Raw genomic sequence first — 21,203 nt, 5'->3', positions numbered from 1 at the left:
CAAGACGTTCGTTAAATTTTATTAAACTTTGTACAATTTTCACAGGTAATAAAATTTGATTCTTTCCATTTTCGCCAAATAGTACACTGCGGGACCGGGACATAAATTAGGAACTTATTTTTATAAATCAAAATACCCATCACGCTCGCTGTCCAAAATCGCAACTGTTGCAAAGGCTAATTCAACGTGCATATTTTTGCATTTTGTATTTTGCAGTGACAAGATCAGTTGAATTGCTATCCTTGAGGAAGGATGATCACGTCCAGTACAACGTTCTCTCTACACGTCCGTTTCAGCATTCTCCCGATCGGGAAGAAGCTGGGTTGAATTGCGAAAGAGAGGCTTTCTTATGCCGCAATTCTCTTCGTCGTTAATATCACAGTTATCTGCATCCCGATCACCGGTATCTGTCAGCTGCGTGATGTCTTCTTTAGCCGCATTGGCTTCCGCTTCTTCGGCTTCCGCTTTGGGTGCATCTTCGAATATAAACTGCATTTGCTCTTGATCGGTATCTCCTGCAATAACAAGTGTAATTAAGCGATTAAGTCGCACCATTATAACTTCTGCTGCATGATAAATACGATAATTAAAGAACATGTGCTGTGCATATAAAATTAGTGAACTTAACTAACGGTAAATAGAATAGCTACAGTACAGATATATAGGAAAAATACACGGCAAAAAGTGTGCACCATGACAGACTGCATCTTAATACTTTGTATGTATGATATAAATGATGCAATAATATTACTGATATTCAATGATAAAAAAATTATCTTAGGTTTTATTCAATTTTCATATAAAACATTAATAATTTTTAAAGTAGTAGTGACGATACGTACCGATAAACGATTAACTAAATGCAAGAAATCTTAGCTTTGCTGCTTGTCTTACTGCACCGTTTTTCTCTGTAGTTTTTTCGAATTAACATGCTAAATTTAAATTGTCCGGTATGCCGGCAAAGACTATTTTTATCCCGCATCGAGTGGTGTCGTGGCAATCCGCCCACAGTTGTAACTCATAGCGACAGGATGTAATCAAAGTACACTATTTACGCAATTCATTATGCAAAACTCGTGTTGACTCAAAATGTTTTGTCCCCCTTAAAAAACGGTAATTTCACTCTAAAAGGCGAGCGCGCGGCGGCGGCACCGTCAACATTTGTATCCCCCTGCTGTCACTGGTAAAATGAAAAGACATCCGGGATGTAGGAGTCCATATATCGGGAATACTGGACCGCCTCCATTCGGTTACAATGGCTACCGGCTAATGCGATGGCAGTGGCGTATGTGCCGTGTGTATGTGTATGAACGTTGCATGCCGATGGCTAAGTTGTTGACTCTTTAGAATAACGACAGTTAATTCAATCCCTGTAATGATGGCTACGGAGCCGACATGAGCGAAAACCCAGGGAGAAGGAAAAACAAACGTCATCCGTCATTCTTGGTCACGGTTCTGTGCCCGCGCGCGCATGGCACTAACACAGTCGGAGCAGCAAATGGCAGTAATATCACATTAAATCGGCTGCGTTTACTGCACTATGCATGCGGCATAAGTTGCCCACATTTGCCCGTGTCGGAATACTTGCACTAGGGGTAGTCCATGTTCTCCGCGACAGCATTTCGGAATGGAGAAAAATTCTGACATGCGTGGACATTTCAGTAAAATTTGCTGCCGACTAATGAACCGCGATGATGGTATTATTTTAGGGTTAAAACAACATTAAACTTCCGGCGTGCTTTCCTGTGTGCCCAAGGATTTTGTTCGGTGAACGTTAACTGATCCTGTGTATGTATCTACTCCGCACTATGTATGCGTAAACATCATGTCACATCGTCTTATGGGATTATTAACATATTTTAACCAATCCCCTGATCCGCCTCATTAGGAGCCGGCAAAAATCACATTTGCACATACTTGTCATTACGCTCATCACGTAAATCACGCGTCGCTGGCATACATTATACCGCAGTGAAGTTATGCATAAAATGGTTCATGTTCCGTTAATATTAATCTTTCAACTGCAATCATAGCCTAATCCATAAAATTCGGGTAATGCTGTCGATATACGCATCCTCCCCGCATTACGTTACTGTTTTGTCAACACACATTTTACATAGTCAAGAATGTCAACCAAAAATAAAAGTATGAATGCACGAGCGTACACAGTAGGCAATTGTTGTTTTCCGCATTCTGATTCATTCGATGCAAAAACTCGTTAGCAATTTATAGGATGACGTTATCACACGTAAAGCTGTCTTCGTCAGTTACTGCCGTGTTAGCCTACGCTTCGGTAAAAGGGACTATTTATATACTGATCTACGTCGTTGCTTTTGTACAATCCGTAAATGCCAGTTTCTACGATATAAAACTGCTAAATTTACTGATATCCGCAGGCTTACTGTGATAGAAATAGTTGAAATTGGAAACAATAACGGGAACAGGCAGCGCAATGGTAAGGACACCGCTGATAGCGCAAAGAGATCCGACAATTTTCCCAAAAAATCCAACTGGTCGCATATCACCGTAGCCGACAGTTGTCATTGTCACCACTGAAAGGAAAACAGTTTAAAACGCTTGAGTCATTACGTATTTAGGTAATTAAATTAAAGTAACATTTTAAACTATGCGCAAAAGAAATAAGGATATGTCATTGTATGTATAAATTTATAAGAGTAAAGCAGCCTATGTAGTATAACTCAAAACTTTATATGCAATTGTAAATTATATTTACACCTAGAAATAATTTACTAACAGCGTAATTGTATAAATGTGCAAGCAGCAAAGTGCCAGATGAAGGTCACATCGCTTCCGATTACATTGCCCATAATGATTTTCTATTTTGTAGTCGTAAATATCCAGTAACCTTTACAGAATGATTCGCTAACCGGAAAGTGCCGTGCTGACAATGAACAGTACAAACTCACCTGCCCACCAAAACGCATCCGGAATGCTTTTGAAGTCAGATTCTTTATTATCCGCTTCGGCAAAATACACCGCACTGCTGAACAGCACAACACCAATAAGCAAGAAAAATATGAGCAATCCCAGTTCGCGCATAGATGCGCGTAATGTGCGGCCCAGGATCTGCAATCCCTTTGAATGGCGCGACAATTTAAATATCCGAAATACTCTAACAAGGCGAATAACTCGCAGTATTGCCAGCGACATGGCTTGATTTTGTTGTTTTTGTTCGGTTTGACCTTCCGCCGCTAGAGTTGTCCCCAGTGTAACGAAATACGGGATGATGGCCATCTATGAACAATAACACACTTGGTGACGTCATTGGTAACAATCAGGACTATAATCGTATTTGACTGCGCTACATGCATGTTGACACAATCGAGTTTTTCTGCCAAAAAAACGCCGTGCGTGAGCCTGCCAGCTGAACTATAGCTCGAAATTTTTAGTCCAAATAACTAGTACAACGCAAACCCGCATTATCCAAGTTAAGCGCATTAAAGGGATTGTTTGACACACAAAATTTTTTCTGGCTGCACTCAATAATGATCGATATATAATAAACTTAAACGTAAACCCATGCAACCAAAATGGGAACACAATATTCATAATAGATAAACGCAAGAAAACTTGCAGAAATGCACCTTAACACTTTTCCGGTAAAATTCGAGCGAATCAAAAATTTAGGAACAATAAATCTGTAACCTCATAAAGGAATTTTTATGCTTGCGCTGCACTGGACACCGGGATCCATTTACGAATCAGACTGAGACATCTAACAATTAAGAAACACAGAGCGTTTCAGTGTTACTCAAAATTAAATGCGAGTGCAATACTATTATATTATTTCAAAGAAAGCCGAAAATATTTTATAGTACGCATATGGTAATTGGTTAAAAATAGTAAATTCAATATTACACATGGCTAAAGGGATCGCACCGTGAGCACATGACCCAGCGGAAATTTGTTAAGCGTTGACCTTTAATAGTCGTGGCACATTCTTAGCATATTTGCTATCTTTACAAGAAGGCAGATTACATTACGCACTTCCCTAGCCACGGCAACATTTGCACAGGCGAACAAATTGCTGGCGTTTAAAGGAAAACAGACGGTTCGGTTGAGGGATATTTTTTGAAGACTCAGCCCAGGCCACGCAGCAGCAGTCGAACGCGCGCGCGCCACTGCTACATCAACCTTTATCTTATGCCTAATTATAACCGTTTCTGTACGTTCTAACAAGACATCTGCGATGGGCCGCGCTAGAGAAGAGCGGCTCTTAGAGTTTTAGCTGCCAAAGTGCGTGAGAGCGTCGGGGCTTCTCTCTTGATTTAAATTTCAAATTACCTACCAGATCGATAATGTTCATGACGGTGAGGAAAAATACCCTCTTCTGTGGGCAGGATGCAAATCGGACTAAAAGCTCGAAACAAAACCAGATAACACCTGCAAATGATAATACCGGATGCTAGAATTAAGCGTCATAAACATGGCAATGACAATGCATTATATGTGATTTTCTAGCAGTAAATAAATCAATACACTGCGTATAATTGCTAAATAAATTAATAAACAGCCTATATATAATCGATGTATAATAATCAATAACTACTCTGCACAGTTTTCCTTACAGGCAGTTTCTATCACAAAAAACGGCTCGGAAAAATTTGCAATCTGGTCTTCCTCAATTTTTGTTCCATTGGGCCCTTCGGTTATGCGGTAATGTTTAAATTGAGGAAGTGTCTCCAGACAGAAGGTGATAATCGAGAGCATTATGACAATAACGCTTATCGATGCGATGGCCTTGGCCCATTTGGAACTTTCTGGTACTTCAAAGAGAAGCCAAATCTTCTTTTGTAATTCATTGGAGGGCAGTATGCGCTCTTCCTCTTTAACGAATCCTTCATCCTCACGGAATTTATTTAGAGCCTGTAGATCGATAAAAGTAAGGACAGGTAAGCATAGAGCATGATGCACACACCAGATATACACAAGTTGTTGCTGTGCATGGAAATATACGCCGTATGCCGGCGTAGTGCACTAAGCAGCCGGAAGTGTCAAGTGCTCAGCTCAAACACAGCACCATCTGCGTGCGCTCCCTGAGCCCCTTCACTCGATCTGACTTACCTCATCACCCAGATCGAAAAATTTGAGTTCTTCAGCAAATACATCTAAGGGAACGTTGACGGGACGGCGTAGGCGACCTCCGCTTTGGTAATAATACAATATGGCTGCAAATACAGTTTCAATTACACAAGACAGCCGTACACAGCGTCTCACACACACATGCGTATGCACCGCATAAACATTGCGGCGACATTAGAGATCGCTATTTGCATTATTCAGCCAATTTCTTGCACGCATTAATTTTACGTTTGCCAACAAAACTACGTCACTGGCAAAGAAATCATTTTGTTATATATCGATTCGGCCGTAATCTTCCTTATATGTCCAATGTGTACGACAACGATTTTAATGAATATCTAACTCGCAAAGAAATCAAGTGAATGAACTATATGATTATATCAGTTCACTTTTACCAGAAGCTAAGGTTTCCTTATGGCTCATGTATCGATAGCTTTATACATACTCCTTTCAGTTTTCCGTAAAATACTATTCTAATATCAAGAAAATTAACGGATTTATCTGCAATAAGCTTGGCCAGCTCATTTTTGTTTTTTTAACTGAGGTGACTATGCCGCCTACGTACGCTATATACTACTGTAACGATGGGGATGGTAAAAACCAACCCTGTAAAGCACTTGTAATCCCTCTGTACATGTAACCATACAGCGCCATCAAAAGGAAAACGAAGAAACATGCCACTCACAATTCGGCTGAATTCTCGTTCAATAATTTAATCAATCGAAACAGATTGAAGTATTGTGGCGCGTGTTATGAAAAATGCTTATCCTACATGGGATCTTGGGGCTCTTGTGAATACCGCCACCGACGTCACTGGGAACATGTCGACACAGTGCGCATGCTGGTGCAAAATTTTTAAGTTGCATGGCAGTTTTATGCATACAGATAGATACGAGTGCATGTGCCAAACGCTTAATTGACATATAATTGACTGCAAGAATTATTGTAAATGCATGCTTATGGCTAATAATAAATTTACTATCACTTAATTGATCATATAAATGGTTAGCGATGCTATGCTAAATAGTAAGCAGTGTGCATTGTGCAGGCGAATTTAGACTGCAAATGAGCGAATAAAGAAACCTTGTCGGCAAACTGAAAATGTGACAGACTGTGTCCATAATAAACCTTTCAGCCCGGTCACCGAACAAACAGATTTAATTTGGGTTTTTTCTGTTTGCTGATTCGTATTCGTGCCTTGTTGGGAGATAATCATTTTAATTCCATATCATACGCTTAACTAAATGTTGCGCTTGGCTGACCGATCTGGAAACGTCTGCGGACGGGCATTGTATTTGTAATCAATAGTCTTCATTGAACAATTCCCTGGTTTTCGATCGGTTTGCTCCCTTCTATGAAACTGGATTCATACCGCCTCAAGTGATTGTCTAGTATGACCCTTACAAGACCAATCATTTACATCCCTGGTAAAAAAATAACACAAAAAATAAAAATGAATATGTAAATTGTAAGACAATAAGCAGTGCATATATATTGTACACTGGTCGGCGTAATGCAGCTCAGTCATGCAGCGTAATATTTAAATGATGAGCACGTTGTAAACGTTTATCGAAATTTTATATTCGCTTCTATTGATATTTGGTTGGAATTCAAACGGCAATAAATAACGCATGGACAGGAAGCTATTGGCCCGATAATGGTTTTATGAAGTTACGCACTGTTTATCCCGTAGAAATTCGTCTTAATAATAGAGTATACGATCCCCTTGCGTGCACCAATTAATCATTTAGCAGAGTTTGTGTTGACTGTGAGCTGATCATAAAAATACTGGCATATATCCTCGATCCTGTCGCTGCCGTCGTCAGCTGACAGCCATATATAACTTACGGTATTTAAACTCGAATTATTTTTTTGAAACCATACTGGATTTTTCTAAAAAAAAGCATTACGACATTTTCCTTACCGTCAAAGCAATTCCGGTTGCGGTCAAAGAAGTACTCATTCCGCAGTGGATCGAAGTAGCGCATGCGCTTCAAAGGATTCCCAAGGAGTGTATCGGGATATTTGCTGAGCGTTTTTAATTGAGTTTCAAATTTCAATCCACTGACATTCACCACAATCCGCTGGTCGGGCGTGGTGGTGCAGGTGGCATTGGCAAAGTAGCGCCCGGTCTCCAGATCCAGACCCGCGGTATTGACAGCATTAACACTGTCCCCGAAGAGATCCTGCGGTGAATTGTCGGCGGCATTGGCCGCTTTATGGGCCGCCGCGGCGGAGTTGAATCTGGAAGAAGCTTGCAATAGAGCGGCTGGTGCCATACGGGCTAAATAGCGACTGGTCATCGGGCCCAGACCACCGGGCGGTCCGAAGCCCGGACCGCCGGCGCCCTCCAGACCGGCCATGGCCACCTCCATCTTGTTATCATCAGAGCAACTGCTAGCGGAGCGTCCAGTAAAGTCAAAATATAAATCCGCACCACCACTCTCCCCACTGCCGCGCGGACAGTGTGAGACGGAGCGCGATAACACTTGCTTGTTGGCCGCGCCCGCAGTCAAGCCCCGGGCCTCAGCCGCGGCTGAACCGGATGCTCGTAGTACGGCGGTACTGCCGGATAAGGATGTCGTGGAGACGCTGCCGGTCTGCCCAACTGGACTTAGACACTCTCGGCTAATGTGGACTGACAGTGAGCCACTCGGCTCATTGGATAAACCACTGATGGCAATACAATTTCCAGTTGGACTTAATTTATTCTCACTGGAGCGGGATACTGTGTTCGACTGCTGCAGCACTGGTAAGAAGCTGCTGTTGTGTCCGCTGTTGGCTGAGGCAGTTGTTGAATGATTATGCCGATCTCTGGCGGTATTCGCGTGACTACCCGTTACACGTACACTCTGCGCCCTTTTGAACGATCTTTGCTGATTGGGACGAAACGCTGGGGTCACATGCGAAACGGGGCTTAACCCCCAGCGTTCAATAAATTCTAGTTTCGACGTTGTGCTGCTGGCTGGTGAACGTGATCAGCTGCAGGGCCGGCACAAACGGCGCCCTGCATGTATATACGGCCTGAATGCCGTGCGCACACCGCGCGGACACACAGCGCCCAGGAAAACCGCTGATTTCAGCAGGCAACAAATGAATATAACCCGCGATGTACGCTATAATCGCGTACGGATTACACACACACCATGTAGCAGAGAGATCCCTGTCCCTAACCGGCACACGGCGCATAAGGACGAACCCGAGTTGCCACACACACATACACACGATGCGGAGTGTACTGCAAACTAAACAACAGCCGACATGTATCCGTGTATTCCTGGCTGCATATGCCGGATGTACAATATGATATCCTATACAGCATCACACAGACGTCGTAACACCATAACCGAATCCCACCGCAACATTTTCTCCACCATCAAGACCGCTTCATGACGCTGCATGTACAAGTGCCGGCAATCTTGACAGTTATGGATTGTGCGCGCAATATGGCAAATAACATAGGTACCCCGGTATTATTATATATGCGTTTCCTAACCGGATCTCTGCCCGGCCCCCGACGACGTCGGCAGAATGGGAGCGAGAGATAGCCGTGGCAGAGGAATGACACACTTCGCACCACGTAGCGGCGAGAACTAATCTTTCCTCCAGAAATTCAGCAGAAGAACGTCGGCGTATACAGGCCGCACACGCACACACCGTTAATGCCGTTCCGAATTGGAGTATGATTATGGGAACGGTTGCAATCGCTGCTGCCTTAACATTTACCACTTGTCAATATGTCGTTAAGCTGGACATCCGCACATATGGGCCCAATGTAACGCGCATTAAGCAAATCGGCATATAATTTTCAAGTATGCTCCGCGCGTTTGCGCGCGCGATCTGCATATATCGTCGCGACAAGGGATTATTAGTATCCAAACATTTTAAGCCCCGTCACACGGCAGCTATTTTTATATATGATGTAAAATAGTCAGCCCGCCAAACATAGAATCGGTTGCGGGAAGCATCAACGCGAACTTAGTCACTTGCACGCTTCAGCGCAGCAGAAGTCATCCAGATCAACCATAAAATCATAAATTTCCAGCCAATTGATACAAGTATAAAACAATCACTGCATATATAATCCCCTGGAACACATATTGCCCGCTAGCGGAAGCACACTTATCCTGATTGATCATACGTATGTATCAGTTACAAAAATACGTATCGGTTATCGCCGCAAAATGTGAGCAATATATAACGACAGTGACGAAAATGCAATCACAGCCGACAAGATGATTGTGGAGAGAAAAAAACATTCCTTGTCGGAACAACGATATATACGAAGTATCGATATAATCCGGTGTCTGTGTGTAAATCGGTTTGTAAATAAAAGCCACTACGAGGCAGCTGCCGCAGCCACACAAGACCAGAATAATGATGCTATCTTGACAAACTGATTGCGGTGCTTCAGTCCCCCCAGTAACGTCAGCATATGCCAGACTGAAAACTGGATAATCTCAGCAAGGAACCAGTCATTAGCGGGAAGAGTTGTATGGGATTGTTCGATCATTCATGATCACTGCTTTAAGTTATACGCTAACGGCATAACAGTCGGCACACATCGCAACTGTGCCGGTGTATACACCGCTCACACACACAAAAGTGACACACACTCTCACAGTCTGACTCGGTACACAATACTGCACACAAGAGGATGCAGATGTATGTACACTCTGTGTACATGAAGCAGCATTATTTCCAGGCGGCAAATGTTGTCTCGTGCATTTAGAGACCGAGCCCAGGAGTGGGTTCGTTTTGTGTACCATGCACTAGAAATACATGCCGAAATGTGCTGAGAAGCGGAAAGGGACTCTTCGAGTAAAATTTGTGAGAGCCGCTCTATGCTTAAGCAGTATACGTATGTGTGTGATGTGTCTGTATGTACGTCCGAATGCAATGTTTCTCAAAGTTGACGTTTTGAAGTAATCGGCCAACTGCTAAGTCGGTATTACAAGCAATATTATAATTGGAAGCCCGCCGGATAACGTCATCCGTTTCCCGGCATCCATATTTCAAGCTCCAACTCCTTGCGCTGTCGACTCGATATGCAGTGATGCACCGGACCGAACGTGTTAACAGTTGACGTACAGAAAACATAATTACATAGCCTGTTGGGTTATGTGTACTCGCTTTCTCCCCGCTTAACGAGCTTTGTCATGCTGTGGCGGCCATGCCGATTTCCTCCCGTTATTTTTCTCCTCAACAAGCTGTCGTGCTCATATATGCGCTTTCTGTCCCAAATCACGGCAAATGTATCTAATTCACGACGCGCACGCCCTCGTGCTCCTGTGCGCGGCATTCGTCCCGTACGGTTGCCGGTTCACCAGTATATATGAAGAGCGCGCGCACATCCTCCTTCTAAATGTAGTGACAGGAGGAACTGATAGCCCGTGTACAAGGAGGAGATTCGGGTAACATGCAACTTGTGTTTGTGCTCGCGTCAATAGGAATACTATATCGACGACTTTTGATACAATTCGGTTTCATGTTACCATGGCCATTGCCGCGGCATGTGCAGCCCATTGGGATGGAGTTCACTCAAAGAAATCCCTGGAGGGTCACCTTATTTACTAGTCACACTGTGTATCAGTTCGGCTCGGTCTGGCGTTGGCAGCTTCATACCCCGCAAGTGGCTTTGTATACATACATCCATGAAATCTATTTGAGATATGTTTACGCCTTCATTGGGGCTCGGGATTCATTTCTTACAGTTTAGTAATAAGCAATAGCTGCATTATGCCATAAATTCCCACAACGTTCTCCAGCATTACATAAGCGAATACTACGAGTATTATATCAAGGACCGTTGAGCAGCATAATTAATGATAGCATTAACACTGCGCAAACAAAACTGAACTCATAATTACTGAAATCAATGCCTGTAATGTACATTATTACGGAAGCAAAAACCAAGAAATTATACCCTCCACAACAATAGTCAAACGCTAACTGCAGTTTGCAAAATCAAAACAACTGACTTTTATTTACGGAGCCAGTTGTAAATCTTGAAAATTATAATTATTTATAAATTAAAATAATCGTGTATCTATCACACAAGAATCTAAAACTTTTATTCTCTTTGGTGTCCAGTAAATTTTAAATTAAAAATCGTAGAAAATAAATATCAAATGCGGTACGTTGTTAAGTTATTGCGCGAGTAAAATATTGAATGCTCGTAGGCTGTAGACTACAGAGCTAGAGTAGTTCTGTTTAATATGCATGTGCGATACCAAATGTTTTCTGGTTCAGCCAACGTATTTACTTTAATGAATGAAGTTTACCGTATCCAACATGGAAAAACGCTTTCAGTTTTTAACCTGGTCTTGTGTCAAGGCACATAAAAAACTTCTGCGAAATGTACAAATATCAGTGTTGCCTCTGCAGCTGCTCTTGCAAGAAAATATGCAACAAAATTCGACGTATATTTATTTTATCGAAAACAGTTTTGTACCTCTGTTGAACATACAGCTGCTGTAGAGTTGCTGTAACAGTAACGCCTTACAACTGCTAGAGAGTAGAGAGATAACAATTAAATTAAACCGGAATAGTTGTTTCCACGTGCACGGAATCAAATGTCTTTAATTTTCCAGCAAAGCTATAATTGCCGGATGCAATAATGGATAATACAGGTATGTATTATATAGATATATGCTACTACATCCACGTCGTGTATCTGCAGTCTGCAGGAAGATGATTGTGCTATGCATTTAAATCAGTAAGTTTATTCATACATCATATTGTATAATATTCAGTCATTAGCAGACAAATTGCAAAATAGCTGTACTGATTTCGTTTGATTCTTAACATAATGTGTTCTTTTCTTTGTAAACTTTAACCTACCGGCTTGTATTTTTTTACAAGACGTACCTGCGACAGCGGTCTGAAATTATAACGATTATCACCGACGAGCATTCAGGCGGCGTTTGCTATACTATAAGCAATGTTTTGTACTGTATATGATTTTTTTACATATTTTTATATAGATATGTATATATTCGGGCAACGTAGTACTTTTTATACTAGCGGTTCATACAAAACATCTTTAGCCTTAAAAAGGTCGGCTGAAAGCCACAAACTTCTGCAGGCAAACATAAAAAAATAAAAAGTATCGAAAATTGACTGTAAATAAATCAAAATGTTGCAGACGTTTGCCGTATGTAACCGAAGAGTAAAAACGCAATTTCAGGCACTATAAGATAAAAACAAAATTTAAAACGTAACTTACATAATATAGTAATAATTATCGTCCTACATTGGCTGCATGGGAACCGTCTAATTATGTACAGACGTACGTATTGCATAGAAGGCATGTAGAGATCTCCAGTTCCAATAGCCGCCTCTAGCGATTACAGACGATTGTTGTTGCTCGTGTATACAATGTGAGCTCGTGACCTGGATGCGGCGTTTTTACTCCCGCCTTCCCGTATAACTTCCCGTTTCTGCCACCGTATCGTCTTACCAGTAAATCTTATAGCATTAGCTAATAATTTCTTCGATAGAAAAATTACTAAAGTTTAACATAACCGAGCTGGAAGTGAGGGATGAAAGCGCCACACTGTAAAACGCAAATAATCATAAATTCTAAATTAAATCGATTGCGTAGGCGTACAGAATACAGTGCAAGGCTTTAAATACCGTCTCTCGCGTACAGAAAAATGCAAAATTCTTGACACCTCTATTATTTTACTGCCGTAATCTCTGATATTAAAGATTTAGCGCTGGTAAAAGCCGAAACAGCACAAGAAACTAAGAGATGTATATGCGTATAAATGGTTAATTTTGCCGAACCGGAAAATGTATACACATGCTTATAGGTGCCATACATCCTAATATACAAATATATATATAGTATTCTGGAATGGTACCAGAGCAATACAACAAGTTACAGTATAACTCATAGAAAACTGTAAGTGTTTATTAAAAACATGAATCAAATCTCATGGATCTGTCCGCAAAACTAGAAATCGTTCGCGAAAATTGGTTTTATCGTTAACGCCACAACGAAAAAGTTCAACAATATAGATTGAAAAACTAAGTTTCTGCTAGACTTTCCATCGGATGATCGATTTGCACAAGGAATGAGAGACAAACAAAACAAAATTCCAGTTCAAAGAAATTTTTCTGATTATGCTGGCTGGATTTTAATTAACAATACGTAATCAGTGTACGCAGTTTAAGCGCTGCAGGAAGCCGACTGATAGAAATGTAGAAGCTGATCGATAAGCCGTATCATGATAGAAATGTTTTATGATGTGGAATTTTCTGAACTAATAAGTTTTAAGACACATTCTACCATGCTGTAAAGTATCCGTCTGTTCATGCAGTTTAATATGGTAGTTTTTTTGGATAAATACTTGCTACATGAAAAAAACCACAGGCATCACTCCGCTGACTACCGGCTGCAACCAAATCATTGATCACAATGAAAATTTTTATCTATAAAAATGTCTATTTGAAACATAACAACAACTCAGCTTTTAGATTCTTCGATACGAACACCTGGTTTAGGTGCGAACTGTTACATTCTATCCGCAGCTTTTGCAAGAGACAAAAGATCATCGCAAAACAATTGCAACCGTTTCACATTTACAGCTTCCAACAGCGTTTGTGATTTAGATATTTTTTCCCTATGCGTCATATTGTAAACAACACATCCCTGCTAAAGGTCAGAGAGCGACTGAAGACTAGTTGAATACATAAATATTTATGTTTCTTTGGCTTTCTTCAGCGAGAATGTCTGCCAACGGGGGCTGACAAACATATGTATACGATTAAGCTCCGCAATCTATTCATGTAGTAAACTACGGAACAATCGTACGAACAATACTACTCTCTCTAATTAAACGGTACCAGATATTTATCCTTCACAAGTTCTGCAATAACAAATTTTGTATTGCTCTTGCTTGTATTAGCAGAGAAAAAATAACGATACTGATAAGCGATAAGTATCGTTAGTGATGCTGTAAGTAAAAACTATGTAACTACGCCTTACCGTAGCTGTTCTAACCTTCGACGGAATGATACCGTGTATCCAAACATTTTAAAGGCATCAAAAATATGGTGATCGCCGGCAACAGCGCAACACGTTGTGTACACAATCGATATACAAGTATTGTTTTACACTGTCCACACTACTGCGACAAGCAACGCAGCTTACGACAGGTGACCCCTTAACTCCATGATCCCAGCGCACTGTAGATTTGTAGCGGCTATACTTGCTCTTCAATAATACACGCTGTAAGATTATGCGCTGGGTCTACTAAAATGCCCGTAGGATGTTCCAAAAAGACATCTGCAGTTCCGTCTCTTCCGTGACATATTCCAGTATAACGCGGTATTGGGGATGCGCAACCGATACTCAAAAAGTGCTGATCATGCACTAGTGAACTGTTACTGATAAAGTGTACTTTGGTAAACGTACTATAATTAAATTCAGCAAGTTATTTAATTCCCCTAACGCCCCTCAAGACGAATCGACGTGTTGAGCATGTATCGCCTGCGCCACACTACAATAATATATCAGACTATATCGTGTCTAGCACGCAAGCACGGAAAAACGGGGAGAGACTTTTTCTGTCCCGCAGCAACGGGCCGTGTCTCTTAGTGTAGGGGAACATAGGGTGACAACCATATCAAAAAGGAATTGTTGGGGTCCAAAATATTTGATTAGCTCGCATATAAAATGTACGTCACTCATGTCAAAACTAATTTCATGCTGGTCATATCGTGTTTGTGTTAGATATATCTACACACTTATATGTACCACTGTCACAGAGAACTGTAGTGTGTCTGTGTAATATCATCGCGCGCGCACTAACCTCCAATTGCTGGATACCGATCCGTAATGAGAAGGAGCGAGTGGCAGTTCAGGATAATAGGACTCATTCAAAGTTCCCAACACAGTGCCATTGAGTTGCGGACTGGGACTGCGAGTTATTATCTGTAGACTCCGTCGCCGGCCTACACTTGTCCGCTGATGGCGCAGTTCGTCATGTTTAAGTAAAACATTCTCTATAGTGACCTTCTCCGGGTTCAAGCGCAAAACACTCGACGCTGTACCGCAGCCTAACATGATGTCGCGTTAACACCCATGCATGCGCAAACATATTCAAAAAAACTTTTTCAAGATTATTTTGACTACATGGTTGAATTTGGCTATATGCTGGTCGGGATACGGATACCTTGGCGTTACATGTTGGGAGCATTAATGAGCGGATTAGCGCCCCATGTGTATGTATATATGTACGCAGAGGGCACGCGCCTATATATGCAGCAACTTGAGCTTCTTCCGTTGCACATGTTAATCCAAGCAAGAGCTGGTGCGCGCGGGCTCACATTTACCGGAAATGTACAACACCGTTAATTCTATACAGTTTTTCACCTTTAGACAGCATGACGTCTAGGAATACCAGCGGAGTTTATAAAGAGCGGAGTACTGCCCGGCTAACGATTGTTTTCCTTATAAATCAACTGCCTCGTAGGCGCCCCGTATGATTATTCAATTATCCCGTGTATACGGAGTTCCTGAGCCGATAATGACCTCTCGATCAGTTTGATAACGTGCCGATAGTCTCACGTTGACGAAACAGCACAATACAAAATCGGTTTATTTGTTTGTGGCATTAAAATTTTTTACATTTTATCCACTTACCAAAAAGCTTATTGTTTATTGATTTATAACTACAGGTTAAGCCAAACTGTATATAAGAGTATGTATTTTTCTGATACTGTACAAGCATTCACCGAATGGTGACGTCAGCGGCGGCTATGTTGTCCGGATGCAGCTCTGGCATTAGACAGCACATCCCGGTGATCAAAGCGTTAACAAATGGCTCGGTCTTCTTTCCGCGTATAAATTGGAAGGACCTTATACCGTTAACTACAATACATCGCTAGAATAAAAGGCCGTAAGAGTCATTCGATGTCGCATCGCTAATATGCAGCCAAGTGGATGCGTTTAGGGTGCCAGACTGTTGTATTCACCACCACCCACACAAATGCCGGTTCATATTCACAGCGTCCATTTCAAAAGGCACATGTGGGCATATCAGTCTCAGTTTTATATTCAATAAAAGCACACCACGTTTATTGCGGAAAATTTCTTTTAACAAATGGTCATCCTCAGTGCTAGTATTCGATTGACTTGTTGAGGCATATAAAAATTCTAAACGCTTTATAAAAGCTTGAAGGTTGAAAGCGTGAGGTGTAAGTCGCATATATACCGATGTATATAGTAAACCCGACCACAAGACAAAGCAAAACTGATACCAGACTATGATGTGTGCTTACGCGCTTATTAGAAAGGTCATTCCCACAAAAATGACAATGCATCGTAGAGCTACTTGGAAATACCGCCGTATAAGTTCATGTTTCCTGTTGATTTGGATGTGTGGGTTCCTTACGGTTAGCCCAGCTCGAAACAAATAATACGGCATGCTTGTACGCTAATGGTGGGTTGGATTTGCTTGATCTTGACCGGGTGTAACGTTTACGTTTCTCGACACACAAGCTCAATCGTAGCCAATCAATGCCTTCAAGCACATGCAATAAGTACTGTAACTTTTGTTTCTGTTGAATTTTAATATGTAACGTAAACTATTAGGTTACTCTTGAAAGATGAAAACGTGAATTTATATTGTATTCCAAACAAAGAGCATATTATGAACATCGAGGTCAAAATTTAGGTTTAATCTGTGCTTTCCCTTTTGCTCCTTTTTCTTTTAATGGCTTTAATTAAAAAATTTTTAAATTTAAAAATAGTTGAATAACCTGCTGTTGACGGTTTTGAGTGTGAAGGTCGAGAGATCAAGCGAAGTAATGAATAACACAATAAAGGAATAATTTGTACAGCAATGTCTGCACAACTAAGCACTGCACTATTTGGCTGTGTTTGTAATTTTTCGTACAAACGTATAGGGAATCTGTGATGCAGTATGCGCCAAGCAAGCACGTTAACCTGAAACGGTACTAAAGGTTGCATTCTTTTTATATTATCCTGTCGGCCGCAAACCGTACAGTACTGGATACAAAAACCGTTACAGGAAATCGAAGATAGGATAACACACATTGTCCGTAAGGATACTCTCATGCAGGTTTCGGGATATTTGACCTTCGTCTCATAATTTCAGTCTTCTGACTTCGTTTTTGCTCGGTTTTTGGTTATCACATTTAATTTAAATCACAATTCAAAAGGTTTCTTGGGGCGATGACGTAATCATTTGTCAAACGAATATTCTTCCTGCCGCCTGTTGCAGTCATTGTTTCATGCGCACATACTGTAGTTCTTCTATCAGAGAAACCATTTGGATATGCCATTACTGCGTTCCGACAGATTCAATTTGCAAAAAAAAACTCTTGTTTCGAAATGTACGAAGTGATCTGTATGCTGATCAACATGCAGCACTGCAGCTGGTGATGCGTATTTATACTACTACGAATTTACAACAACACATTAATATGAAAAAGCCATAGCTTTTTTTACCTGTTGTAACTCCAATTAATGAAACGGGAATGGCACATCAATCCATCATGGGGAAATGTGGTGTCTTTGGTCATCCCGCCAAAATTCAATGTGATCCGCATCAGCCTGCCGGAGCTGACTCGCCTCCACTAATGGATTATTTAGTCGCTCAACGGCATCTCCTGATTGTGCAATCACACATTTAATTTATCCGGATTGTCGCCTATATCACTTATATCGCAACTATTTTGAAAATAAACCTATTAATTGCGCACTGTTTATCAGCTCAGGAATATTGCGACATAAAATTAATTTCGCACTTCCGCGGTCAACCACACGCTCCGTTTATGCATACTAGCATATATAAGCATCACAAGTAACGTACGCGTCTAACCTTTATTCATGCATACAAGACGTCAAAGCGGAAATAACCATACCTGGAACCAGTTACACACCGGCAAAATAAATGACGTATTTTCAAACTGGACGGAGTGCAATTGTGCGTAATCCAGATCAAACGCATGGACGCAAAGGATCGCCGTTGCTAATAATGGGTAGCATTCGGGAATTATTGTGAAACAGGAGTGTATGCATAATATTGCAATACCAACTTGGCCAATTAAACGGGAAAACACTCAGCCTACTTTCGGCGTATTGAAGGCTTGTCTTCCTTATAAGACATCAAAATAACACGGTACATTGAACGAAACGTGTTACTGGAGAAAAACTGCACAGATCCATTCAATAAAACATTGCCTCACGGACATAATTAACAATTACACTAAGCGAAAGCTCCATCATCCGGCAGTTTATGGGTGAGTAATGATGGCCTACGGTCGAAGATGCCCATCCGTACTTTGAAGGATAATTAACATTTATGCATAGATAATCTTTCCGCAAGAAAACCAAACTGTCAGAATTTTTTCTTTATAAAGCCGTAAAACCAAAGTGCACAACTTTCAGGAAACAATCGTATAAATCTTGATTAAACGTGGAAAATGCGTAATTACTGTCAGGAAAAGAGTTCGTGCGTGCCATATCGCCCTGTGGACGCACGGAGTGTATATGTGTGTGTGCACCATGATGACACTTAACGGGACGACGGCAACGTGGTGTGCATTAGGATTACGCATGGTGAAAACAGGCGCACTATGCGCGGATCCGTTCCCAGCACGAACAAAGCGCGAGAATCAAAAAAGGATTTCTCAACGAGGCTATTTTCTATCATCTGCAACACCCGTGGAAAATAGAGTAAGTACAATTAGCAAATGTACGTCGTGCTGTGATAAATATTACACCCCGAAGATGCTGATGGATGCTACCATTCTTTTGGATACCATGGTTAAAATCGCCACAGCTTGCGCTGCGACTGCGTTTTAAGATGGGAAAGTGTCTGCATTCCATTACGGTTTGTTCTTTCTGCGTTGCATCCTTGTTTTTATTGATCTTTGACACTTCGTGTTGTGGCTGCTTGGCTGAAACTGATGAAGCGCACTTAACCGGTTTCTTTTAGGAAATTCGGCGAAAGCATCTTTTTGCAAATTTTATGGCCCCATCCATATTTTTTTACGCCTGTTCGCACCCAAACGGTCAGTGCATGCTATACTTAGGTGATAATAACCGCGGTTGTTTTCTTACGCTTATGTAGATGCTTCATTTAATAATACAGTAAAGCAGCATCGAAAAGGTCATGATAACAACAATCAAAAATCAGTAAAGCTAAGTATGTACATTTACCAATGCACGTACGTACCATACCTGCAGATATGTATGATCATAATTATGTATTATGCGTAAGAAAACAAAATACTGCAGAAATACAGTGGGTACTGCAGTACACAGATTTGCTACTTTAATAAACCACCAATTTTACGAGCGCATGCGCGTTTGAACACTGGGTTGCATCATAGCGCCTTTGGATTCATTGTGTTTTGTTTTGTGTTTCATAAGCACAAGGCAAAGCCCTGACACACTGCGTTAATTAATGCACAATCCCGACATGTATACTTCTATATATATTTTTTTTTACTATAAAAAATATTTTATATTTTTTTTACAGAAAATATAAAAGTCATCGTATGTAATGGCAATAGCGGTGACCCAAAAGCAGTACCGGAATACATACAACTGATAGCTATAGTTTCCTATTTTTCCACACAAATCAAAGCTACAAATCAATGCAGATACGGAGCAGCTTCTGCGTTCTGTCTATTCCAGTGAATCAACAACTCTTTTCTTGTTCCTTGGCCTGGAGTGCCTATGTTGGCGTTTACGACCCTTTTTTGCTGGTGCCGGACTCCGGTCAATCAGTGGTCGCAGCAGTCCACCAGTGATCTCTAAGATGTGCATCAAAGCTTGGATGTATTGAATAGCCGAACGTAAAGTAGCGATTTTGGACAGCCGCTGATGTTCGGCCAGATTTGATCGGGGAACTACCTTTAGTAAAGGTCAAAACGAAAAGTAACACGTACGGAAGCTGATATAGTGCCATTACATACATTCACAATTTCTCCTTGTTATGATCGACAAAGTATAATTTAATAGCGATAACGGAGTATGTTGTAAAACGCTGGTACAATATGATATTAATCACATAAAATAATACTTACGAGTTACGATTCGCGCATAAGTAACTAAGCATTAAGAAAACTGAGGTCCATCTCTTAGTTAAGCTCAACATCGCAGCGTTAAAACCGAAAGCGTATATGACGGAAGGCGGATTTAACGGTATTTTGTAGTTACTTTGTACTTACTGCGCGTAATTTATCAAACGCATGGTTAATGGCATGCATCCTTGACCTTTCCCGTGCAGTTGCACCGCCAGCAAAAGAAGTATCATGCGAAGTCCAAATGTCTCCAAAATCATCATGATCCTGTTGTGCAATTCGCGGCATTATACGTAAATAAAATGCGCATACTATTTTTCAAATCTCCCACTTTTAATATCTTCATAGATAATTCGGTGCCAGGCCGGAGGCGTAACGAATTCAGTGGCGTAACGAGATAAATAAAATTGTACGAACGTCTATAGCAAGCTTGAAACCATGGTTGGCAAATAGCTAATATTAAAATGTGTATTTGCTAGCTGCAGCACCGTCAGATAATAATTTAATGCTCCGAAACCGTGTTCATCTCGATGATATTCCATACAGATAAACATATGTACATAACTGTGTGCACACTGCAAGCTGAACCTAGGACATCTCAAAATACATTTCCCTTCGAATTCGATGGAATCTCAAACGAGATTAGATCCCCGTTCTGCATAATGACAGCCATGGCCGATTTATGTGCGCTGCGTTTAATTATCACAAGTCGAATAATATGGGGAAGGAAGACTTAAAATGAGAAGTTAAGTACACCGCAAATACCGTTTATGAAAAAATTCAGCGGTTTTATTATGTGTGTGTACTCATCACATGCGATGTAATCATATGAAAATATCAAATAATATAACAAATGCGTCCAAAATTTGGGGGTTACCCCCGTACATTACATACATCGTGTCATTACTACTAAAATTTCAGTGCCGCAGTTCTCGGGATCGATCGCTTGCTGTTGTTTTTTTGGATAAGTATAGGGCTAAGAGCGCGTCGGAGACGGTAACCCTGATTATAAACAATACGGTGCTGCAACA

At 41.1% G+C, this 21,203-nt stretch overlaps 1 protein-coding gene across 4 annotated transcripts; it reads right to left on the bottom strand.

The window, feature by feature from the left end:
• Positions 1-4: 4 nt before the first annotated feature.
• Positions 5-17,676, bottom strand: LOC129584833 (potassium voltage-gated channel protein Shaker-like). Of its 4 annotated transcripts, none has more exons than XM_055477169.1 (8): positions 17,588-17,676; positions 7,028-7,347; positions 5,086-5,189; positions 4,590-4,887; positions 4,310-4,404; positions 2,928-3,255; positions 2,403-2,552; positions 5-515 (listed from the first exon to the last, which is right to left on the bottom strand). In XM_055477169.1, exons 1-8 carry the CDS (start codon positions 17,659-17,661, stop codon positions 280-282), a joined length of 1,605 nt encoding a protein of 534 aa, XP_055333144.1. In that variant the 5' UTR covers positions 17,662-17,676; the 3' UTR covers positions 5-279. The 4 variants fall into 4 exon arrangements, with proteins under 4 accessions (XP_055333144.1, XP_055333142.1, XP_055333145.1 ...); XM_055477167.1 differs by lacking the exon at positions 17,588-17,676 and adding an exon at positions 14,925-15,262; XM_055477170.1 differs by lacking the exon at positions 17,588-17,676 and adding an exon at positions 14,099-14,506.
• Positions 17,677-21,203: the final 3,527 nt, after the last annotated feature.

The sequence above is a fragment of the Paramacrobiotus metropolitanus genome, unplaced genomic scaffold (assembly GCF_019649055.1).
Source record: "Paramacrobiotus metropolitanus isolate TYO unplaced genomic scaffold, Prichtersi_v1.0 Parri_scaffold0000015, whole genome shotgun sequence".
Lineage (NCBI taxonomy): Eukaryota > Metazoa > Tardigrada > Eutardigrada > Parachela > Macrobiotidae > Paramacrobiotus > Paramacrobiotus metropolitanus.
This window is presented reverse-complemented; position numbering and strand designations above follow the sequence as displayed.

Coding starts and splice junctions, on each gene's coding strand:
- LOC129584833 (XM_055477167.1), bottom strand. CDS start 15,178: ATGTTAGGCTGCGGTACAGCGTCGAGTGTTTTGCGCTTGAACCCGGAG. Junction 7,348..14,924: donor TCGGTATCCAGCAATTGGAG/GTTAGTGCGCGC, acceptor AGCTTCTTCCAG/ATTCAACTCCGCCGCGGCGG. Junction 516..2,402: donor TTTCAACTATTTCTATCACA/GTAAGCCTGCGG, acceptor TTGTTATTGCAG/GAGATACCGATCAAGAGCAA.